Source organism: Mus caroli, unplaced genomic scaffold, assembly GCF_978045245.1.
Source record: "Mus caroli unplaced genomic scaffold, Mus_caroli_1 scaffold_6, whole genome shotgun sequence".
Classification (NCBI taxonomy): Eukaryota; Metazoa; Chordata; class Mammalia; order Rodentia; family Muridae; genus Mus; species Mus caroli.
Window position 1 is genome coordinate 121,537,338 of NW_028227261.1, and position 24,270 is coordinate 121,561,607.

General features: G+C 46.5%; 1 protein-coding gene across 2 annotated transcripts in view; it reads right to left on the bottom strand.

Moving 5' to 3' along the window:
- The window catches only part of Rragd (Ras related GTP binding D), a 41,287-nt gene extending 17,331 nt beyond the window's left edge, over nt 1-23,956 (bottom strand). For both annotated transcript variants that reach the window (XR_015047443.1, XM_021160870.3), the window contains exons 1-4: nt 23,471-23,956; nt 9,687-9,982; nt 1,101-1,300; nt 179-293 (exon numbers count right to left, since the gene is read on the bottom strand). Coding sequence is in view for 1 of the 2 variants with exons in the window: in XM_021160870.3 (XP_021016529.1) it covers nt 179-293; nt 1,101-1,300; nt 9,687-9,982; nt 23,471-23,615 (756 nt within the window). In the remaining variant the exon portion in view is untranslated. The remainder of the gene's footprint in view (nt 1-178; nt 294-1,100; nt 1,301-9,686; nt 9,983-23,470) is intronic.
- Between the last annotated feature and the right edge of the window lie 314 nt (nt 23,957-24,270).

Sequence of the window (24,270 nt, forward strand, 5' to 3'; positions counted from 1 at the left end):
GCGCTCACTCTGTAGACCAGGCTGGCCTCGAACTCAGAAATCCACCTGCCTCTGCCTCCCGAGTGCTGGGATTAAAGGCGTGCGCCACCAACGCCCGGCTGGTATACAACTTTTGACTCTCACCATGTTGCTCTCGAATTCTGCAAATGACACAAGCAGGAAGAAACCGTCTACTTACTGAGATAAAGATGTTCAGCAGATTCTCCAGCGTCGGGAGCTGTGGGATCAGTTTCTGAACCACTTTACTAAAGGCTTCAAATATTGAATGATCATATATGCTTGTCAGGTAAAAGCTGAAAGAGAAGGCAGCATTTCACCAGGCTCCCTCTGCGCAGTTGTCTCAGGCTCCTTCACTAGCACCAATAAACCAGAAATCGTCTGTATGACTCTAACACACAAGCACTAGAATTCACAATGACCTTGTCCAAAACCAAGTATGTCCTGACAGGCAGCCTCCTCACTCCCTAGAGCCAGAACTACCAGCCATTCCTCACTGCCTGGCAAGCTTCAGAGTTTGGCCACCGTTATCCACATGAGCATCCTTACGAGCTAAAGCGTCTCTACTCAATTGTCTCTACATGAACCTTTATTGAATTGAGTAGCTTCTAAATCATTGACACTGAAGCCTGTCATTTTTTTTTCATCTTCTAATTTTTAAAAATCAATGATGCATGTACTATCTACCTACCCTACCCTACAAAACAGATGGGAGAAATTTTCCTCTGAATTCCTATCCTAATGATTTGAAGTCTCATCTGTTCCTGGTTATAAATCCCATCCTGTTAGCAAGAACTACTACTGAGCACCGGTTAGCATCCTGGGTTAGAGTCTTGGGTTTTGCTGTGTTTCTCATATGAGATGAGAAGTTTAGCTTTGACAACTTGTTGAATACAAAAGTAAAACAAACACTACTTTTCACCCAAAGTTGACATTTACCAAGTGCAAAACATCTTTGACCCTATCCCAGCGAGAAACAGCTAAGAGGGTAAACTGCCATCCATGGGGTCTGTGCCCAAACAGTTCTAGCCTGTGGTGACTACAACCAAAACCCACTTCCTCCGAGCTCTCGTAGGACCAGGACCCTGAGAGCTCTTACTTACCTCAGGTGAATTTTTTCTAATCCAGCATCAGCGAGGTCATCGTTTGCCCGCTGGTGAATGTCTCTCTGGGTTTCAATTTTGTGATCATCTGACAGACCGTCTACTTTATGAATAAACACCTCGAAGTTGATATCAGTGTTCACCTTGTAGGCCCTGGTCACTGTGAGATGGAGCCGGGCCAGCGCTTCCATATAGTCATCCTGGAACAAAGTTCGTGCCTTCAGCTTTTTCTTTCCAGAACCTTCCATACACGCTCGTCACCTCGAAACACATAGCTATGATTTCCAAAAATATTTTCCCCAAACTCCCAACACCCACACACACAAAAATATTCTGGCTTCACAGACTTCAAGTATACACACCTAAGTTTGTTAACACAGAAGCTAAGAAAGAAAATGTGGCTGGTTTGGGTGGTCACAGTATAGGCTGTTGATAGCTATAAAGCCTGGAGCTGGAATTCCAGGAGACAGGCTGCCTCCCGGCTTCCCAGGGCTCTCAAGGACTGTGATGGAGACCACAGATGAAAAAAGGCTGAGAAGAAGGGTAAGAAAGGAGTTTAACACTAATCCAGGGGAGTCAGGGAAACCCCACTGGCTTTTGTAACTAAACCACATGGCAAATCAGCTCAGCATGCTTGTCTGTCTGCCTGTTCTCTCCAGGGCTGCTGGGTGCCACATTGCAGCTGTGTGCCATCTTCCTCGGGACTCCCACAGACAATGAAGGCCCCAGAGCCTTCACTTCTGGCCCTGCACAGAGAATTTGAGACTCCTGGTCCAGAGCAATTGTTTCAAGCACCACAATACTATTTTTTCCTCCTTCCTACCTCTATATAATAAAAAAATAATAAACACCTGTGCAACTAACTATCTTTCTGTTTAGTAGTAGTCAATCAGTGTCAGGAATGGTGGCTCACAGTGGAGAGTCTAAGGCAGGAGGATTGCTTTGAATGACAGGCCAACCTGAGAGTCTTTGAGATTCTGTCTCAAAACAAACAAACAGGGCTGGAGAGATGGCTTAGCAGTTAAGAGCACTGACTTCCAGAGGTCCTGAGTTCAAATCCCTTCAACCACATGGTGGCTCACAACCATCTGTAACGGGATCTGAGGCCCTCTTATATGTCTGAAGATAGCTGAAGTATACTCACATAAATAATTCTAAACAAACAGAATTGGCGATGTGCTCAATGGTAACCCTTGCCTAGTATTCATGGAGTTCTGAGATTTGAGTCCTGGTGACTTTTTTTTTTTTTTTTTTTTTTTTGGTTTTTGAGACAGGGTTTCTCTGTATAGCCCTGGCTGTCCTGAAACTCACTTTGTAGACCAGGCTGACCTCAAACTCAGAAATCCGCCTGCCTCTGCCTCTCGAGTGCTGGGATTAAAGGCGTGCACCACCAAGCCTGGCTTCTTTTTTTTTTTTTTTTTTTTAATCTTTTAAATGAGAAAAAAAAAAACGAGGCTGGATAGTGGTAGCACGACTTTAATTCCAGCACTTGGGAGGCAGAAGCAGGTAGATATCTGAGTCTGTGGCCAGCCTGGTCTGCAGAGTGAGGACCATGTGGGCTATACAAAGAACTGCTATCTGGGGAAGGAAGGAAGGAAGGAAGGAAGGAAGGAAGGAAGGAAGGAAGAGAGGGAGGGAGGGAGGGAGGGAGGGAGGGAGGGAGGGAGGGAGGGAGGGAGGGAGGGAGGGAGGAAGGGAGGGAGGGAGGGAAGAAGGAAGGGAGGGAGGGAGGGAGGAAAGAAGGGAGGGAGGGAGGGAGGGAGGAACGAACGAACGAACGGAGGAAGGAAGGGAAGGAGGAAAGCAAAAAAAGAAAGAAGAGAAAATGAGCTGAATGATCAATACCAAAGCTCCTTTGCCCTCTTCCTCCTAAGTACTTATGTGAGCATATCTATTTCACTAAGTACTTATGTGAGTACTTATTTCACTAAGTACTTATGTGAGCATATCTATTTCACTAAGTACTTATGTGAGTACTTATTTCACTAAGTACTTATGTGAGCATATCTATTTCACTAAGTACTTATGTGAGTACTTATTTCACTAAGTACTTATGTGAGCATATCTATTTCACTCATCTCTTTACACTGCAGTCAACACCTGTATCCAAACAGTGTTTACACTGCTTTAAAAGTGAAGAGAGGGCTAGAGAGAGGTCTCAGCGGGTAAGAGCACGGACTGTTCTTCTGAAGGTCCTGAGTTCAAATCCCAGCAAGCACATGGTGGCTCACAACCATCTGTAACAAGATCTGGCGCCCTCTTCTGGAGTGTCTGAGACATCTACAGTGTACTTACATATAATAAATAAATAAATCTAAAAAAAAAAAAAAAAAAAGGGGCTGGTGAGATGGCTCAGTGGGTAAGAGCACCCGACACCCGACTGCTCTTCTGAAGGTCCTGAGTTCAAATCCCAGCAAGCACATGGTGGCTCACAACCACCCACAATGAGATCTGACACCCTCTTCTGGTGCATCTGAAGACAGCAATACAGTGTACTGAAATATAATAAATAAATAAATCTTTGGGCCAAGCAAGCAGGGCTGGAGTGAGTGGGGCCTACTGGTACAAGCAGAGGACCCAACAACCACATGAAGGCTCACAGCCATCTGTACACCTACAGGATGTACTCAGATACATAAAATAAGTCTTTTTTTTAATCCTTTAAAAAATAAATAAATGCACCATTGCATACACTAGCAAGATTTTGCTGAAAGGACCCAAATATAGCTGTCTCTTGTGAGACTATGCAGGGGCCTAGCAAACAGGAGTGGATGCTCACAGTCAGCTATTGGATGTATCACAGGGCTCCCAATGGAGAAGCTAGAGAAAGTACCCAAGGAGCTAAAGGGATCTGCAACCCTATAGTTGGAACAACATGATGAACTAACCAGTACCCGGGAGCTCTTGTCTCTAGCTGCATATGTATCGAAAGATGGCCTAGTCGGCCATCACTGGAAAGAGAGGCCCATTGGACTTGCAAACTTTATATGCCCCAATATAGGGGAATGCCAGGGCCAAAAGAATGGGAATGGGTGGGTAGGGAAGTGGGGGGCGCTATGGGGGACTTTTGGGATAGCATTGGAAATGTAATTGAGGAAAATATGTAATAAAAAATATTAAAAATTAAAAAAAAAGAGACACTGACTTAAAAAATAAATAAATAAATAAATAAATAAATAAATAAATAAATAAATGCATCTTTTTAAAAAATGAGTAGATTTCTTTTTTCATTCAGTGTTATGCCTAGGAAACTCATTCTGAAATTTTCCTTTATAGATGGTTCATCACATGTCACATTTATGACCTGTTGATGGAAATTCCAAACATGTCCAATGACCTGTCAGTACAGAGATGAGTCTCATGAACACACACAGCTTGCCTCAAGGGCTGCTGTGAGGTCACAGCTGAGTCTGAACAGTGTTCCCAGTGTAGTCCAGGAAGCTCCTGCTTCAGGCACCCTCACAATATCACAACACATGGTTACTCAGATCTCTGGACTACTGCTAGTCTGAAAGGTGTAGACAGGCTTCATTTTTATTAAAAAAAAAAAAAAAAATAGAGCAAGGAAATAAGAAGAGCCAGGCATGGTGGCGCACACCTCTAGTCCCAGGTCCCAGTGCTTAGAAGAAGCAAGAGGATCTCTGTGAGTTTGAGGCCAGCCTGGGCTACAGAGTGAGTTCCAGGATAGCCAATGCTACATAGTGAGACCTTGTCTCAAAAAACAAACATACACATATACAGATAGGTAGGTAGGTAGGTAGATGGATGGATGGAGAGAGAAAGAGAGAGAGAGAGAGAGAGAGAGAGAGAGAGAGAGAATGACACCTGTAGGAAGGACTCTAAATGACTTTATAACAACTATCCTACCTCTGATATGGCTCCAAACCTGGAAAATACACAAAGCCCAGAAAACAAAAATAAGCATTTGTTTGTTTGTTTGTTTGTTTGTTTTTGTGGGATAGGATTTATTTTGCATTTACTTATTCTCCAAACTCCATCAATAAAAATGAAGCCTTTGTCTGTAAATGAGTTAAAATATCAAACAGGGGAAGAGGAAACTAAGAGGAGACAAAAAATAACACTGAGTCCTTTCTCACCCTGGAGCTCTGAACAGTGGTTAACAAAGAAAGAACAAAGATACACACTGGATATCGGGCCAGAGAGGAAACATTAAAACCTCCAGTTACTATCCAGTAGCTCCCAGTCTATAAAGGTCTAGAAAGGCGGCTGGATAACCTGCAAGGATAAGAAGCACTACTGAGGTGGCCTGGGGGGCTGGCTGGGCACTAGGGAGAGTGAAACATCCCAGGAGCCTTTGAGGGCAGAAAGATCCCGTGCCTTCCATGAGGGGTGGATACATAGGAGATACATTTGTAACCCCTTCAAGTACTTACTTGAAAGGAGTGCACTCTATAGCATGTAAACATGTCTCAAACATATCTTAAGGAAAAAAGCTCACTTTAAGGGCCAGGTCAGGGCTGGAGAGATGGCTCAGTGGTTAAGAGCACCGGCTGCTTTTCTGAAGGTCCTGAGTTCAAATCCCAGCAACCACATGGTGGCTCACAACCATCCATAACGAGATCTGACTCTTCCAGAGTGTCTGAAGACAGCTACAGTATACTTATGTATAATAATAAATAAAATTTTAAAAAAAGGCCTAGCTATCTTCAGACACACCAGAAGAGGGAGTCAGATCTTGTTACGGATGGTTGTGAGCCACCGTGTGGTTGCTGGGATTTGAACTAAGGACCTTTGGAAGAGCAGTCGGGTGCTCTTACCTGCTGAGCCATCTCACCAGCCCAAATCTTTTTTTTAAAAAAGGCCTGATTACACTATCACACCTAGGCAGGCTCTCTGCCATAGCCCTGGCTGTCCTGGAATTCACTATGTAGACCAGGCTGGCCTCGAACTCACAAGAGAGACACCTGCCTCTATCTCCCAGTTGCTGGGATTAAAGGTGTGTCAGCACACCTGGCTCACAGTAACAGATGAAATAATATACAGCCTTAATGACTGAAATGATGAACTGCAGGGGTGGGAGAGGAGGCTCAGCACTTAGAGCACACACTGCTCTTGCAGGGCACTTGGGTTCAATTCCCAGCACCCTACAGGGTGGCTCAGTACCACCTGCAACTTCAGAACCAGGGGACCTGACACCCTCTCATCCTCTTCTGGTCTTCTTTGGATACCTGCACTCATGTGCATTCACACGCACACTCGCACACTCACACACACACACACACACACACACACACACACACACACACTTAAAAATAAGTAAATCTGGGAATGGCAGTTTGGTTCAGGACAGAGTATGCATACTTCCCCTAAAAGACCCTAAACACCTTAAATGCCATTAAAAGGAAGAAAGTGTGGGGTCCAACAGTACAAGCCTGTGATCCCAGCTGTCTGGCCAGGAAAGGTACAAAATCACAAGTTTGCAGCCAGCCTGGTCAAGGTTCAAGAGTGTGGTACTGTGGTAGAACACTTGCCTAACATATGCAAGGCTCTGAGTTCACCCCAAGTACCACCATCACTAAACAGAGGATTACAGGATGGGCAGTGGTGGCGCATGCCTTTAATCCCAGCACTCGGGAGGCAGAGGCAGGCAGATTTCTGAGTTTGAGGTCAGCCTGGTCTACAGAGTGAGTTCCAGGACAGCCAGGGCTATACAGAGAAACCCTGTCTCGAAAAACCAAAAATCAAACAAACAAAAAACAGAGGATTACAGATGCTTTCCCCCAACATTACTTTTTGTTTTCTTTTTCCTGTGCAAGTGTGTGTACACACGCATATGTCTATGTATGAATCTGGTGTATGCGTGTGCACAGTGTATATACACATAAGCATGCATGTGTGCACATACTCTTGCTCTATCACACTAATATGATTCTATGACAAGAGTCTCTCATCAAGTCTGGAGCTCTGCTAACAGCTAGCAAACCCCAGTGACTTTCCTGTCTCTGCTTTTCCCTACACTATAGCACCAGGCTTCCCAGCTTATGTGTGACACCTGGGCTTTTGTACCCTGACCCCAGGGGGGGTAGGAAGGGAAATAATATGTGCATGCCTGTAATCTCAACATTCCCTAAGAGGCTGGGTGCTGTGAGTCCAGCCTGGCCATAAGTTCCCAGGCCAGCCTGAGCAAGTGTTAGACCCTGTCTCAAAGAAATAAGAGGTTGGGGGAAGGGGAAAAGGAAAAAGGAAAAAGGGAGGGAAGAAGGAAGAGAAAAGAAAAAAAAAAAAAACAGAAGGGTCTTCTAAAGCATTATTAGACTTTTCTGTAACCTGCAGTAAACTTTTTTAAAAAAGAAAGAGAAAAAAGAAAAAAGAAAAAAAAAAAAAAAAAAAGAAACACATTTACTAACCTAACTGAAAAGCCTGCTTCATGATTAGGTAAAATTGCCTGTCCAAAAATAAGCAACTATGGACTGGAAAGATGGCTCAGTGTGTAAAAGGACCTGCTGCTCTTGCCGGTGACCAGAGTCTAGTTCCTAGCACCTACGTGGGGCGGTTCACAACCACCTAAAACTCTGCTTCCAGGGGCAGACACCTCAGGTTGCTGCAAGAACCTGTACTCAAATACATAGCCCCACACATGTACACATGATTAGAAATAAACAATAGTAAATAAAAAAAAGTAACTAAACCTAACCTATCTGGGGCTAAATGACAGTCATATCATAAATGCCTTAGGCAGTTTGCACTGGACCTGCTACAGAGGACAGTATGGTATCCAAGTATTTACTAAGCCATCATCTTAATGATCTTTAGCTCTGGTTGGAATCCACTTTCTCACACGCAGCTACTTAAATAGCTGCAAAAACACTCTGGGAGGCATTAGGGGAAGACAGGGTTCCCTGTCCTGTACTGGGCACACATTGGCTGCTCCCTGGGCTCCCTGATTTACAGTGCCAGCAAACAGACAGGAAGGAAGGCAAGGCAGACAGGCCAGAAAACACAGTAGTACACGTGGGAGGATCAGGAAAGCAGCTCCCAACCGACCCAGGCATACTAAGGGTCCAGGCACAAGCTTCTGGTTGACCTAGACAAAGAGTGAACCCACCACAGGTGCGCATTGCTCACTCACTCCCTGTACAGACCTCCCCTGAAGGAAGAATGAATCCTAATGTTCCCTGAGCCAGACACACAGTGAAGCCTCCTGGAGCCAATGCTTTGCTCAAGATGTTACTTCTGTATTACACATACCCTGCAAGGCTGGCCAGGCTACAGTAGCAACTCATCTCTGGAAAATCTCTAAATCCCCACTCTAAACTGAGTCTGGCATTCTTTGGAGAGCCTGCTTACTTCAGACCCAGGAAAACTTCCAGGCTACACCAGAGTCTCAGGGCCCTCCAAGGCCCCAACCCCACACGCCCTTCCCAGCATGGTCAGCCTGCTCTTCCTTCCTCCCCTTTCCACTGAGCAAGGGGCAAGGTCCAAGATCCCAGTTAGAGGAGATGGTGAGATCAACTAATGGCTGGAGAACGGGGCTCCCTCACCAGTCATTTCCTTTATAGCTAATTTGAAGGAGGACTTACACAGTAGTTAATGAACTACTAAAATTAATTCTTATGACAGAAAACTAGGTAATGGAGGAGGTACAACTTAGGAGGATTTTAAATTCTTGAGTAAATGCTATGACACAACCTGTATCCCCAGCCTAGCTATGAGAACACATTTCTCAGTTTGCACAGCCACGGGAGCAAAAACACAAAAGTGGAGCTGATTATCCAAACACAGATGTGAACTGTGGAAAAAAATATGAAGTATCCATCTTCCTAGGAGATACCTACCTCACATTTTAATAGTCATCTACAAAATTCATAATAATTCATAAATAATTATAGTGATATATAATTATATATATTATAATTATATTAGTAGTAGTATATGATATACTAATAATAATTTGATTCAAGAGCTAAAGAAATGGCTCACTGGTTGCTCTTTCAGAAGACCCTGGTTCAATTCTCAGCACCTACATGGCAGCTCACAATTGTCCAGTTCAAGGTGAGCCAATGGCCTCTTCTGGCCTTTGCAGGCACCAGATACGCAAGCTGATCACAGATACGCATGTAGGCAAAACACCCATACACATAAGAAAATCAAGTACTACTTTGATTCAGAAGAAAAAGTTCCACTTCTAAGTGTATCTACTTAGAAAGTAAACATTATACAATGTACCCTTCTAAGTAAACTTTGTTGCAGAAAACCTGCCATTCCACATAGCTTCTGGGATCTGGGATCTCAGGTTAAATGTGTCTGGGCTATGACCAGACAGGAGCCTTTTCTCTGCTGCAAAGTCTGCGGGCTCTAAGAAATCCTGTTTGATAGGAAGGCCTACAGCAGAGGTAAAAACCCAAACCACCCCACCCCCACCGGGCCAGCCGAATGACTCAGCAGGTACAAGTACTTGGCTCAGGCCTCACAACCTGAGCTTGATCCTCTGATCCCACAGGTGCAGGGGAGTGCCCTCTAACAGCCCCACCCCCAACTCCCACCCCCACCCCCACAATTTTACAAAAAACACACTGAAAACAGGTATGAGGAGGTAGATGCTGCCCACGCTGAGACGCTACGTACCTGGGAGTCGATGACGAAGATCAGTGCCCCAGTTCCCCGGAAGATCATCTCATAGTCAAAGGTAGGGTCAAAAAAGTCAATCTGCCCTGGGAAGTCCCAAATCTGGAAGTTGACAAAGGAGCTGTTGGAGACGTCTTCCCGGCAGATTCTGTTGGTGCTCTCCAGGAACAGCGTCTCGCTCGGGGACATTTTGTGAAAGACGACTTTCTGGATGGACGACTTGCCGCTCCTCCTGAGACCCATGAGCAGGATTCTGGGCTTCACCTCAGTGCTGAAGGGGTCGCTGAAGTCCAGAACTGCAGAAACCCCAGAACAGGAGAAGGTGAGTTGTTCATGGCAGCTAACCAGAGTTTCTCTCCACCTCAGACAGTCTATGACTCAGATGCCACTCTTCCAAACAGTGCCACCTGAACCACCAACCATGGAGAGGGACATCAGGACCCTGAAAACTGCCCTAACCCTTTCATACATGCCCACCATCTTAAGCAAGGACTCTGGAATACAAACAGCAGAGCTTCCTGGAGCTTGCTGCCTGAAAAAGAACTCAGGTCTTCAGCCATGCCTTGCTCTGTGTGGCCATCAGAGTATCTATACACTAACGAGGTACTCTTGGCAACCTGCTGGCTACTGTCCTCATGGGCCTCAAAGCCTGGAACACAGGCACAGACCAGAGGTCTCTTTTTCGGATTGTGAGAGCACATGAGATTTGGACAGATCTGCCCTCTTCATCTGGTAAGATAACTACAAAGCTACTAACATTAAAATTAAATGGGGCTGGAGAGATGGCTCAGTGGCTGCTGCTGCTGCTGCTGTTGTTGTTGTTGTTGTTTTTCCAGACAGGGTTTCTCTGTATAGCCCTGGCTGTCCTGGAACTCTCCCTGAAGATACAGACCAAACTCACAGAAATCCGCCTGCCTCTGCCCAGCACTCATGCCTGGTGGCTTCACTGCACCAGCTCCTGGGCATCCAACTGTTTCTTCTAGACTCTATGGACAAGCACCACAGTCAGGTGCACAAACCCACACTCACACACACACACATTGTCTTTGTTTTTGTTGTTGTTGCTTTGAGACAGGGTTTCTCTATATAGCTCTGGCTGTCCTGGAACTCACTCTGTAGACCAGGCTGGCCTCGAACTCAGAAATCTGCCTGCCTCTGCCTCCCGAGTGCTGGGATTAAAGGCATGCGGCACCAGCCTGGCTACATTGTCTATGCATAGTTTAAAAGATAGAATTTTCTTTACAAAAAAAATAAGATCAGCTTTTAAAATGCTTAAGATATACTTGATAATGATAATAAATATTTCTCAGAGCTGTTGTGGTAGTTGAATGAAATCAAAGACCTCAAATAAAATAATACTCAAGCAGGTATGGTGACACACACCTATCATTCCAACCCCTGGGAGGCTAAATCAGAAGACCAGCCTGAGCTCACTGCGTGAAGCCTCGGTCAGGATGCCGGGGCCAACGGGTAGTGATTCATATGCAAAGACCTTTACCTGAGACTGCATACAGATTGACTCAAAATGGACCAAGCACCTCAACTTAGGAGCTAAAACTGAGCTCTTAGGAGGAAACCTAAGTAGACATCATGGAGACCTTGACATGGTCTCTGTGTCCTGGAGATCAGGACCTGTTTCTTAGCTGTAAGCATAGAGGAAAGAGGCGTACAAACTGCACATCAAAATTGTAAAAAGGTGACACTAGAGAGATGGCTCAGAAGTTAAGTGTCCTTGATGCTCCTGCAGAGGACCAGAATCCAGTTCTCAGCACCTAGGTCAGGAAGTTCAGTCACCTGTAACTCCCAACTCCAGGGGACATGGCGCCCCCTTCTGGCCTCCTTGGATAACTCCACATACATAAACACACACACACAGAGTATAAAAAGAAAACAACTTGTTTGGTTGGTTGGCTTCCTCCATCCACCCCCGCCAGTATTTCAAATCCGAGTTTCTCTGCATCGCCCTGGCTGTCTTGGTAACTTGCTCTGTAGACCATGCTGCCATTGAACTCAGAGATCTACCTACTCTAACCTCTCAAGTGCTGGGATTAAAGGAGTGTGTGCCATCATGCCTGGCTGTGAGACCCTGTCTCAACAACAACAACAAACCCAAAACATATGCCAAACAAAAACCTGTACATGGACGCTCACTTCACAGCCAAAGCCAGACACAACTGAGTTAATACCCATCAACCCATTAATGAGTACATAGAACGTGACATATTTATATAATGGACAGTTAATGAGCCATGAAAAAAAAGTAGAGTGCTGATTCAAGCTACAACAGGGATAAACTTAAAACCACTGAGCTACATACTATAAAAGGGTATGTAGATATACAGTATACAAAGCAATTTAGTAATTATTTTAAGGACATTTCTTCATTTACAGGAGGGCATGGTATACATATGGAAGTCAGAGGACTCAGTTCTTTCCTTCTCCCATGTGGGTCCAGGTAGCAGACCAAATCCCACTATAAGCAACAACTCACCCCCACCAGGCACCTCCCCCACACCATGTACCTCCCCACATCGACCGCCTCTTCCAACCAAGCACACCTCCACCCCTACCCCCCACCCCCAGGCACCAGACCTGGTGTCTTCTCTAGTTCAACAAGTGGCTGATGCTACATGATACAAGTTGTGATCCACGGGAGGAAATACACCTAAAGGGTCCTTCCTCAGCAGTGGTCAGGAAATTAGACCAGGGACTCAAAGTCACACTAGTGCCTTCCCAAACCGAATCCCTAAAAAGGGTGTGCATCATAAATAGTAGAGGGAGAAATAAATACACACATATGGAAAGCCAAGCCTGAAACACAACACGGTTAAGAGAAATCTTTAAGCAACACAAAGACGGGGCAGTGATGGCGCACTTTAGTCCCACTTGGGAGGCAGAAGCAAGTGGATTTCTGAGTTCAAGACCAGCCTGGTCTACAGAGTGACCAGGACAGCCAGGGCTATACAGAGAAACCCTGTCTCGAAAAACAACAACAAAGCCAAACCAAAAACAAGGCTGGATTTCACAGTAAATTCAGCAGATCCTCCACCACAGTAAAGCCTGACCATCGCCTTGCCATGTTCTGCAAAAGTGACTTCATGTCAACTATACAACCTTCTAACAAAGATAATGTAGTCTTAATTTATAATAGGACACATTGCCATTGCTTAAAAAAACAATTGGCACACGCCTTTAATCCCAGCACTTGGGAGGCAGAGGCAGGTGGATTTCTGAGTTCGAGGCCAGCGCAGGTCTACAGAGTGAGTTCCAGGACAGCCAGGGTGATACAGAGAAACCCTGTCTCAAAAAAAACAAAAACAAAAAGAAAAGAGAAGAGAAGAAAAAGAAAAAGAAGCCAACAGCCCGGCACTAAATAGCAAATACACTTTTTTTTTTTTTTGGGTTTTCAAAAAACCAAAAAGAACATGGTTGGGTTGACCAAGTGTCAACAGGGGACAGTGGTGTCTGTAAAACTTTTTTAAAAAAACAAAACAAGCCGGGCAGTGGTGGCGCTCGCCTTTAATCCCAGCACTTGGGAGGCAGAGGCAGGTGGATCTCTGAGTTCGAGGCCAGCCTGGTCTACAGAGTAAGTTCCAGGACAGCCAGGACTACACAGAGGAACCCTGTTTCGACAAACCAAAAACAAATAACAAAAACAGAAAACAAAACAAGATAACCTTGAACTCCCTGTAGAGTGGATCATGATCTAAAATTTCTGATCCTCCTGCCTCTCTCTACCTCCTAACTGCTGGTATTACAGGCTTGCACCACCATGCCAGGCTTATGTGGTGCTATAGATTAAACCCAGGGCTTCCTGCTTGCTAGGCAAGCACTCTACCAACCCTTTCTGTCCCTCCCAAAATCTGCTTAAGAAACCCCTAGGGCCTGAATGACACGGTAGGCAGAGCACCAGAATATGTGATGTGCGGTCCTGAGTTCATATCCTTTTCCAAGTGCACACGGAAGGCAGCTCTGAGTCCCATCCCCCCGCCACACACACACACACACACACACACACACACACACACACACACCGGCCTTCCCAACTTTATAACACTCCAGAAAGATCCCATGAAGGCAAGCGCCTCAACCTCTTAGAGAAGGCCTCTTCTCTCTACCAAAAGTTCCTGAGTGCCCAATAGGGCAGCATGAGACTGGTGAGGATAAGCGATGAAGGCTGGAAGGTGCTCTATACAGTACAATACCAGAAGCTAGCACACAAGCACACACAGGGATCCCAGAGAGGGCTCTAAAAAGTGGCAAGAGCCTTGGAGGATGTTGTTGACATGGGATGAAACATGTACAAGGGTATTGCTCTTCATGACCTGAATGACTGACTCCCAATGTGCGGCAGGGCTACAGATACAAAAAGAGACCCATCCCTGTGAACAAGAGGGGTACAGAGACTGCAGAAGGTACACAGTGACAACATTTAAGAAGCTAAAAGGTCAATCAAGCCATAGAGAGGAAGTGTGAAGGATGGAGGAATCGTGGAGAGAAAGTTACAGTGATGGAAGGCCAGGGTGCATCCCGAAGACAAGAGAAACCACAGCCAGGAGCCCCTGGTGCTACCTCCTCTCTCTCAACGCTATTCTCAGCCACAGCTGGTTCTCCTCCCTCCCGGCCACTCAGGCCCTCCAGAAGGACCGTGCAGGGTCCTGCCTCACTTCTCTACCTGAGAGGTTCCCCAGACTTTCCTTACTCAGTCCCGCTACACCATATCTCTCCTCTGACCTAAGCCATACCCTATCGCTTCCTAGCCAGAACCTAGGTCTTTTAAATAGTCCTCACTACACAATTCTCATACTTGGCACATTTGTCCTGTTGCTTTCCTTGTGTGCTGTCTGTCTCTCCCAGGATACATAAGGCATGTAGCAGCCCTCCAGTAAATACAATAAATGCAGTGACTAAATTAGCTGTTAAGGTCTCAACAGGTATGGATGAGAAGTCCCAGAAAGATGTGTCTGCAAAGACTGACTGGTTAGAGCCGGGCGTGGTGGCGCACGCCTTTAATCCCAGCACTCGGGAGGCAGAGGCAGGCAGATTTCTGAGTTCGAGGCCAGCCTGGTCTACAAAGTGAGTTCCAGGACAGCCAGGGCTACACAGAGAAACCCTGTCTCGAAAAACCAAAAAAAAAAAAAAAAAAAAAGACTGACTGGTTAGAGTGGCAGTGCCGGCGAGCAGTTGGAATGCTCTGCTCCAGAGCCTAATTACACCTTCTCCTGGAGTATCATTAGCCCCCTTAACACCCATTTCTTGCCCACTTCTGTGACTGGTAATAAAAACCTTTCGGAATACATCAATTTCGCCTATTAGCTTCCATCAATCCAAAAGCTAAGAATGGCATCAGATAGCATCTGAGGCATAAACAAGATTGCCCCACCTTATTGAAACCCTTCTCTCTGATGCCCCTGACAATGGATCTCTTGATTTGTAACTCTTTGTTCTGTTATTATAAAACTTTTCTATGTTAGAACAGTCTATTCGAGGAGACCAAAATCTATGTTCCTTTGCCATAACCAATCATAGTTGTTCTAGAATAAACCACTTGAGGTGAGAGCTGTTTTATATGACAACACAGGCTAGCCTATCACCAATTCGGTGATATCACATCCAGAAGGTGATCAATAAGAATACAGGACATGTCTACACCCACATTTAGGAAGTTCCCTTCAGAACTCCAACTCCCAAGGCAGGGTCTGTGGAGGACTCAGATACCCACCACTCTAGGGGTTGGGGAGACAGTGCTTGCAGTCCATGAACAAGGACCCAAAACTGGCCCTTAGAACTTGTAACAGGCCTGGCAGAGAGACAAAGACACTTTTATCAGTCAATATGATTATTAGATTACTCAAACAATGGACCCCAAAGAAAAAGGAATTTCCCAGGACTCTCATTCTGGAGAAGGAAAGGGGACCAGCCAGACTGTGAACTTGAGTCTAGATTTCATTCAATTCTAACATCTTGTCAGACCACCTTACAGGATGAGACAGAAGCCCAGACAGGGATGGATCTATGATAGGTGGGGCCTGTCTCCATCATCCTAACCTTGGGTGGGGCTGTACACACATACATACCTTTGGACCCTTATTTAGATTTTAAATCACATTTCAGTACTCAAAAAAGACAGATTTGGGAGCTCAGCTGGACCTTTGTCCCTCTTCACACCATGGCCACAAGGAATACATCATTTTCTGCCTCCCACTTTTCATTTGGATCTTTTAATTGGCTTATTGGTGATAAGGGGGCATGGGTTGTGACTCAAAGATGGTAACCCTCATGAAGTCGTGGGTGTGAATGGGGCATTGTGGTGTGCACTTTTAATCCCAGGACACAAGAGGCAGAGGCAGGTGAGTTGGAGGCCAGCCTGGTCTACATAGAGTTTCAGAACAGCCAGGAGTACATAGACCTAGTCTCAAAAAACAAACAAACAAACAAACAAAAACCTGGGGTATGGTGGCCAGCAACTATAAGCTCATGGGTAGGGGGATGGAGACCGATCCCTGTGCTCACAGCCCAGCCAGCCTCATCTGTTTTCCAGGCCAAGTGAGAGACTCTGTCTCAAAAGACGAGACACACCTGAAGAACAATACTCATGGCTGACCTCCGTCCGGCCTCTATACACATGAACATGCATACTCACATATGAACACACACACAAATTCATGTCTGGAGCTCAGCTGTTAAGAGCACTTAATTGGTCTTACAGACCAGGTTTAATTCTGAACAATCACATGGTTGCTCACAGCCATCTATAACTCTAGTTCCAGGGGAGCCAACGCTTTCTTCTGATTTCTATGGGCAGTAGCGCACACTATATACATTCAGGCAAAACACTCACACACACAAAAATAAAACCTGGAAAAGAAAAAAGAAAAAAGAATAAAAACAAAGGATAAAAACTGGATGTGTAACTGGGGCTCTTGGAACTGAGTAAAGTGGCTCAGTCCCTCTGTCCAGGTAAAATTAATCAGGGTCAGATTTTAACACAGCAGAATTTACCATCTGCCACCTGTCCCTGATCCTGCCCAAATTCCCACATAGCCTAGCTGATGAGCCAGACTGATGAAGACCCCAGTGGGCCTGTTAGCCTCTGTCAAGGGACAGCAATTAGAGGAGAAGGTCACCTCCTTGGGATATTATCAGTCCTTAACATTTCAAAATTATCCAGGAGCCAGCAGAGCCCCACCTGAGCAGCTTTGCAAAAAAGATGGGCTTGTGCCATGAGCAGAGGGCTGACCTGTGGGCGATGCTCAGAGCCATGAACTGACAGAAATGAGAGCAGAGCGGCAGGGTGCAAGTCCTCACACAGCTGAACTCTTCCTCAGTGCTGCCCAGACTCCTGGAACCTTCCTGATGCTACAACCCTTTAATCCAACACCACAGTTCCTCACCCTCACTTTGTGGTGACCCCAACCATACGCTTATTTTCATTGCTATTTCTTTTTCCTTTTTTTTTTTTTTTTTTTTTTCTCGAGACAGGGTTTCTCTGTATAGCCCTGGCTGTCCTGGAACTCACTTTGTAGACCAGGCTGGCCTCGAACTCAGAAATCAGCCTGCCTCTGCCTCCCGAGTGCTGGGATTAAAGGCGTGCGCCACCACCACCCAGCTTCATTACTATTTCTAACTGTAATTTTGCTGCTTTTATGAATTATAATGTAGGGGGCTGGGGGATAGCTCAGTGGTTAAGAGCACTGACTGCTCTTCCGAAGGTCCTGAGTTCAAATCCCCAGCAACCACATGGTGGCTCACAACCATCCATAATGAGATCTAATGCCCTCTTCTGAGGTGTCTAAAGACAGCTATAGTGTACTTACATATAATAAACAAATAAAATCTTTGAAAAAAAGAATTATAATGTAAATATATGATATGCAAGATATCTAATATGTGACCCCAGTGAAAGAATCTTTCAGCCTGGGCTGGGCAGTGCTGGTCCATGCCTTTAATCCCAGCACTTGGGAGGCAGAGGCAGGCGGATTTCTGAGTTCGAGGCCAGCCTGGTGTTCAAAGTGAGTTCCAGGACAGCCAGGGCTATACAGAGAAACGCTGTCTTGAGAAAAAAAAAAAATCTTTCAGCCCCCAGAATGGTCACGGCCACAGGTTGAAAACCGCTGGTTTAGGGGTTCTCCCTGGGGAAACAGGAAGTTCTCCTCTGCATGAACTCTGGTTCATGACAGTGAATCCTTTGAGGCCAGGCTATTCAACAAGACAAGATCCAAGTCAACTAAAACTACATAGTAAGACCTTGAGATAAAAAATCCTATGCAGGGCTGGCGAGATGGCTCAGTGGTTAAGAGCACTGACTGCTCTTCCGAAGGTCCTGAGTTCAAATCCCAGCAACCACATGGTGGCTTACAACCATCCTTAATGACATCTGACTCCCTCTCCTGGTGTCCTGGTGTGTCTGAAGACAGTTACAGTGTACTTACATATAAAATAAATAATAAATAAAATATTTTAAAAAATCCTATGCAAAAACAAAATCTTATATAAAATTCTCTCAATTCATAGTAGGGGGAACTAACTAAAAAAGCATGATTGAATGTATTAATATTTAATATATATTATTCACCTATGTCTCTAATATGTTGTACTTTGCCAATGTTTCCTTTAAGGAGGAAGAGTTCTTAGGAACTTTTTAAAATTGCACGAGAGAAACTCGAGGCTGCTTTTCAGAAACCTCTTTTACACACTGAGAATACAAGTGCCAATCTTTCTCAGATCTATAAGGAGATTCGAATCAGCTTCTCAGAGTGGAAAGCCTATCTGATTCACAGCAAAAGTGAGGGGGTGGGAGTGGGGGTGGGGGCTTGTTACCAAAAAACTTTATAAGGTTTAACAGAGGAGACAGAATTCTTAAATTTTTAATTTTTAAAGGGGTAGGTGACTGCGGCCATGAGTTTGGAGCCCCACAATGTACTTACAGCATGATGTAATACTGTAATACTGTATGCATCTGTATCCAATGGGCTACTTACTGTGGAACAGGAGGCTGTGACTGAGAGCTCTGGAGGCTCCAGGGCCCAGCACTAACAAGTCATGCTGCCTTAAATAAGGAAGAGGGCAGGGACTAACTCGCAACTGTGTCTGGGAATGGCATGTGAGCTCTAGTGCACTTATTTAGAAGAACAGACAGACACACACACACACAGAAGAATAAAGAAGGTAGAAACAAAAAGGAGGTGGCTTAGGAAGCCAAGCTGCCCTGCACAGCTGTGGGGATGGGGTGGATAGTCTAAAGTAAAGTAATACCTGGGACAGAGGCGCAGAAACCTTTGAAATTTCAAACTCAGAGCCTGGCACTTGTCTAGCACTTGCTTATACTTCCCTGCGTCCCCACTGCACTGTCCCATGCCTGTTGTAATAAATAGGAGCGATATCTAATAAAAGCACAGCCTGGGGTGTGGTTCAGGCCTTGAACTGGTGATCCTTGTGCCCCAGTCTTTGGAGCACTGAGATTACAGGCTGGGATCACCACACCCAGCTTATTAATGGCTAACAGGTGGGACTTGGTGGCTCCTGCAGCTGGATATCCTCTGGGGAGTGTCAGTAGCTCACCCAGTGGTGACTCTAGTCACAATGCAAATTGTCATTTCCTCAGATTCCAAGGAGCACAGACCAGATTCAGGGACACTGTGGTGAGCAGCCATCTTCAAGTTTCCCCTAAAAATTGAGCACTTTAGGGAAAGCCTTTTACTTTCTGATTAAATGATGGCAATGAGCCGGGCGTGGTGGCGCACGCCTTTAATCCCAGCACTCGGGAGGCAGAGGCAGGCGGATTTCTGAGTTCGAGGCCAGCCTGGTCTACAGAGTGAGTTCAGGACAGCCAGGGCTATACAGAGAAACCCTGTCTCGAAAAACCAAAAAAAAAAAAAAAAATGATGGCAATGGGGCTATCTTTTAATTTGGTTCCTTGTCATTTTTTTAGGCACAGTAATTTACTTTAGCAAACTTAAAGTCTAGGTGTCAAAAGTTAATCATCATCTACATGTCAAAAATGAATTATTATGGGCTGGCGAGATGGCAAAGCAGTTAAGAGCACTGACTGCTCTTCCAGAGGTCCTGAGTTCAATTCCCAGTAACCACATGGTGGCTCACAACCATCTATGATGAGTTCCGAAGCCCTCTTCTGGCATGCAAATGTACATGCAGATAGTGTACTTATATACATAAAATAAATAAATGTTTAAAATAATTAATCGTAGTTTATAGCACAATTGTGGGTTTACGTGGGGTGCTGAGGATTGAAACCAGGAACAGCTGGGCGGTGGTGGCGCACGCCTTTAATCCCAGCACTCGGGAGGCAGAGGCAGGCCGATTTCTGAGTTCGAGGCCAGCCTGGTCTACAAAGTGAGTTCCAGGACAGCCAGGGCTACACAGAGAAACCCTGTCTCGAAAAACCAAAAAAAAAAAAAATGAAACCAGGAACAACTGGTCTGTGGGGTATGATAATGTGTATTTGCATGTTGGTGTTATGCACGTGTATGTGGGTGCCAGGTGAAGCTTGTGTGCCTACCTCATTCTATCTTCCTTATTCTGCTGAAGGAGCTGTCTGAACCTGAAGCTTACCAACTTGTAGTACTGCTTGTAGTAAGCTTCAGGGGCCCTCTTGTCTTCCTTCCCTCCCCAGGGATGAGATTACAGGCACATAGCCCCCAAAATGGATGCTGAGACTCTGAATTCAGGTCTTCATGCCTGCGTAGCCAGCACTTTATCCACTGTGCCCCGTGTCTCTGGTCCTTGTTTTTGTTTTTAATGGTTTAAAAACAAAGGACAAATGGTTGTCCCCTCAGGAGTTTTATTTGGGGCAGCATCTAAAGATGAGACTCGCTTTACTATCATTAACTTCATTCAGTGAAAAAAGGGTTAAGAAGTGGAGTCAGTCCTGATTGAAACTAAGCTGCTTTGAAAGCACCCCTGCTGTTCATGAATATGGAGCGGGAGCCAAAGGAGACAGACAACATTTAAGTCTCACCTTAGCCGCACTACATTTTCAAGCTTCCTGGTAAAATTCATAGGGTGCTCAGGTTAAAAATGAGATTAGCAGCCTCCACACAACACAGAGCGGAGGGCCAGTGGGAACTGTACTTTCTCTTCAGTCCTGCACAGCTCCTGACAGACTGCCTTAACAAATGCCAGACAAATTGCTTGTCCTATCTTATCCCACTCCCAGCTTCCCAGCACCAGAGGTCACTGACCTAACGGGGAAAATTCCAGACCTCCATTAAATACAGACACTACACATCATCTGTCAGGAAAGAGGAGGGGGGGCTGGTGAGATGGCTCAGTGGGTAAGAGCACCCGACTGACTGCTCTTCCCAAAGGTCCAGAGTTCGAATCCCAGCAACCACATGGTGGCTCACAACCATCCGTAACGAGATCTGGCGCCCTCTTCTGGAGTGTCTGAAGACAGCTACAGTGTACTTACATATAATAAATAAATCTTTTTTTTTTTTTTTTTTTTTTTTTGGTTTTTCGAGACAGGGTTTCCCTGTGTAGCCCTGGCTGTCCTGGAACTCACTTTGTAGACCAGGCTGGCCTCGAACTCAGAAATCCGCCTGCCTCTGCCTCCCGAGTGCTGGGATTAAAGGCGTGCGCCACCACGCCCGGCAATAAATCTTTAAAAAAAAAAAAAAAAAAAAAGGAAAGAGGAGGGGAGAAAGAGCTCACCCATCTCCACCCTTTCTCAGATTAAAGTCCCTGTTTTTCACACTACATCTCTTAAACTTGAGAACAGATAAATGCATACTTTACCAAAATTTAAATAGGATTATGTACTACAGAAATGGATGGCTCGGCAGTTACAGCACTTGATGCTCTTCCTGAGCACCTACGCTGGATATCCATAAACTTCTCTAACTCCAGTTCCAGGAGATCTGACGCCCTCTTCTGGCTCTTCTGGGGAACCTACATCCGTGCAACAAGCACACCCTCACAGGAATGCACATAAATCTTAAAACCAGCTAGCCTTCAGAAGGACACAAAGCAGGAAGTCTAAATTCTTGGTTTCCCCCGTCCCAGTCCCAGCTCCCTGGGAATGGAGTCAGCAGATGGTTTCAGGAAGTGCTGGCCGTGGAAAGGCAGATTTTCTGATTGTTTCCGCTTCAAGGCCTAAGCTGGAGAACAGAGACCAAAAGGGAAAGTGTTCAAAAGATAAAAGATCAGAGAAACTAACAGACCACCTGTGCACCACAGAAAGCAGAGCAAAGCTAGGCTTCTGCAGTGTTTGCCAGAGCAGAAATTAACATGCAAGATCCCCACCGCATGACTACACTGTATCCTTTTATAGCAAGATTCCAAGATTCTGCCTGATTCGGGAACTCCCAATGGGGCTGGAGGGTGGGCGATTATTACCGAAGTCCTCAAAACATAGCTGCAGGCAGGTTTGCTTTTAGATTAACTGCACTGGGAGCCTCCCATTCTGGGCTCTGGAAAAGCCTTTGTTTCAGGAATTCTTCCCCTCAGGCAAGGGTTTACTTTCACTTCAAATCAAATTTCAAAAGAGCCCCTAGGCCCTCCAATAAAAAGACTACAGGAAAATAGGTTCTGCCCCTTCCCTGCAAACTCTCTGGCCCCCAGGACAGTATCAAATAACTGGCTTTCCCCTCTAGAATAGGGTCTTCTTTCTCTCTTTAAACTACCACAATAGGGAGCTACTGTGCACCTATCTTTGCAAATGCCTTGCCAATACATTCCCACTCAGCCTTTCTCTGGGAGGATCTAACAAAAGCTATTTAATAGTAAGGTATCTGAACAATTTATTTTTTTGGAAAAAAAAAGTGGCTGAACGATCGACCGTGGGAATAATTAAGGGGAGTGCGGATGAGTGGAGCGCAGAGGTGCACACACAAGTTTAAATAACGGGGAGCCAGCACTAGTCCTCTCTGGAGAAAAGCCAGGAAATGGGGCGACTTGAAAAGCTGTTTTTCATCTGCCAGACGCAAATCTTAGTTAACTGTATTCCCTTTCTGATTCACTGAAGTACCTGCCAGACGCAAAATCAAAACTGTCTTCTGAGAAAGGCTTTGTAGAGAGAATTTAAAGTTCCGTTCAATAGATTCTCAATAAAAGTTCTTAAAACTCCTGTCACGGGTACTTTCATTCCTCGGTTTCTTTAGTTTGAGACACTAAAGAGATTAATCCTTTCTCTGGGATATTTACAACTCGGAGAATGTTAACAGCCCCGTTCAATTGACCTTTTAAAGTGACCTTCCGCTTTTGTGGGGGAAAAAAAATTTTTTTTTAATTAAAGAAAACATTCTGGAATCCTAAACTCAACTTCTTTGTTGTGTCCCAGGAATGAAATGCAAGCAGCCCCCATCCGAAAGGCTAACTTCAGCTCCTTCGGCAACAACAAACAGTTGGCTTCAGGGGCCAAGGATTGCTCGCCCAGCGCCCACTCCCGGGTGCGACACGAGATGCATTCAGGGTGTCTGGAGACCGAGAACCCCGCGGTCTCCCGGGAAACGCGGATACCACCTGCAGCGCGGGCCCCGCCCCAGCGCCCGGGTCCCACGCCGCAGACCCTCCCGCGGCCACGTTGGGGAAGAATGACACGCGCAGCTGTGGGCGACCCAGCCGGCACGCTGCCGCCAGCTGCTTCTTTTAGCTCGACATCCGACCCTGCTCCCCGCCGCCCTCCCGCCGCCGTCTGCAGCCGGGCCGCTCCCCTCCCCCACCGCAGCTCCCCGGACCCGCGCGCCCCGCATCCCTCCCCCCTAACACACACACACGCATCGCTGCCCGGGCGGGGACCGCGAGCGCACGGCCGGCCTGCTCACCTCCCTCCTCCGGCCCGCTGTCCAGCTCGGCGTCCGAGGACTCGGGCCCATCCTCGTAGCCCGCCAGTCCCACCAGTTCATCCTCCTCCTCGTCGTCGCCGCCGTCCTCACCCTGCGGCTGCGGCTTGCCCAGCACCTGGCTCATCACGCCCACGCTTGCCTCCAAGGTCCCGCGTGGGCCGAGTGGCCCGCAGCGCTCTGGGGCCGCGCCTGGTGAGCAAGGGGGTGGCAGTGGAGCCCAGCCCCCTCCCTGCCGCTGCTGCCGGAGAAGCCAGCCGGAGCGCGGCAGTTCTCCCCGGGAGCGCGAGGGAGTGACTGCGTGACCCGAGTCACCTGACGCTTGTCACACACACACACACACACACACACACACACACACGCAGCACAACCGGGCGCGCGCTCGCCGGCCGCAGCCACCACTTGCTCGGCCACACACGTTCTCCCCCTAGAGAGAATTCGGGTCCAGAGCGCACGGGCCACCGCCCTCGGGGACTTCTGCTCGCTTTCTCTGCAAGCGTGGCCCGGAGGATGCCCCTGGCCCGGGGACCACCCGGACCCTGCCGCCTGCTTTCTGCAGTGCCCCTGGCTTGTGCTGCGGTCTTCAGGCTTTCTACTCCCACCCTACCCACCTCCACCCCACCCCAGTCTACCCCACCCCCAGTGGGCTGCCCCTCAACTGTGCGGTACTCAGGCCCCACCCCCACCGCCACTCCAGCCTGCGGGAGCTGGGAGAAGTGCACAGTGGTGGGGTAGTTTCCATAGCAGCTGCCTCCTAAAGTGCCTTTTAGTTCAAAGGATTT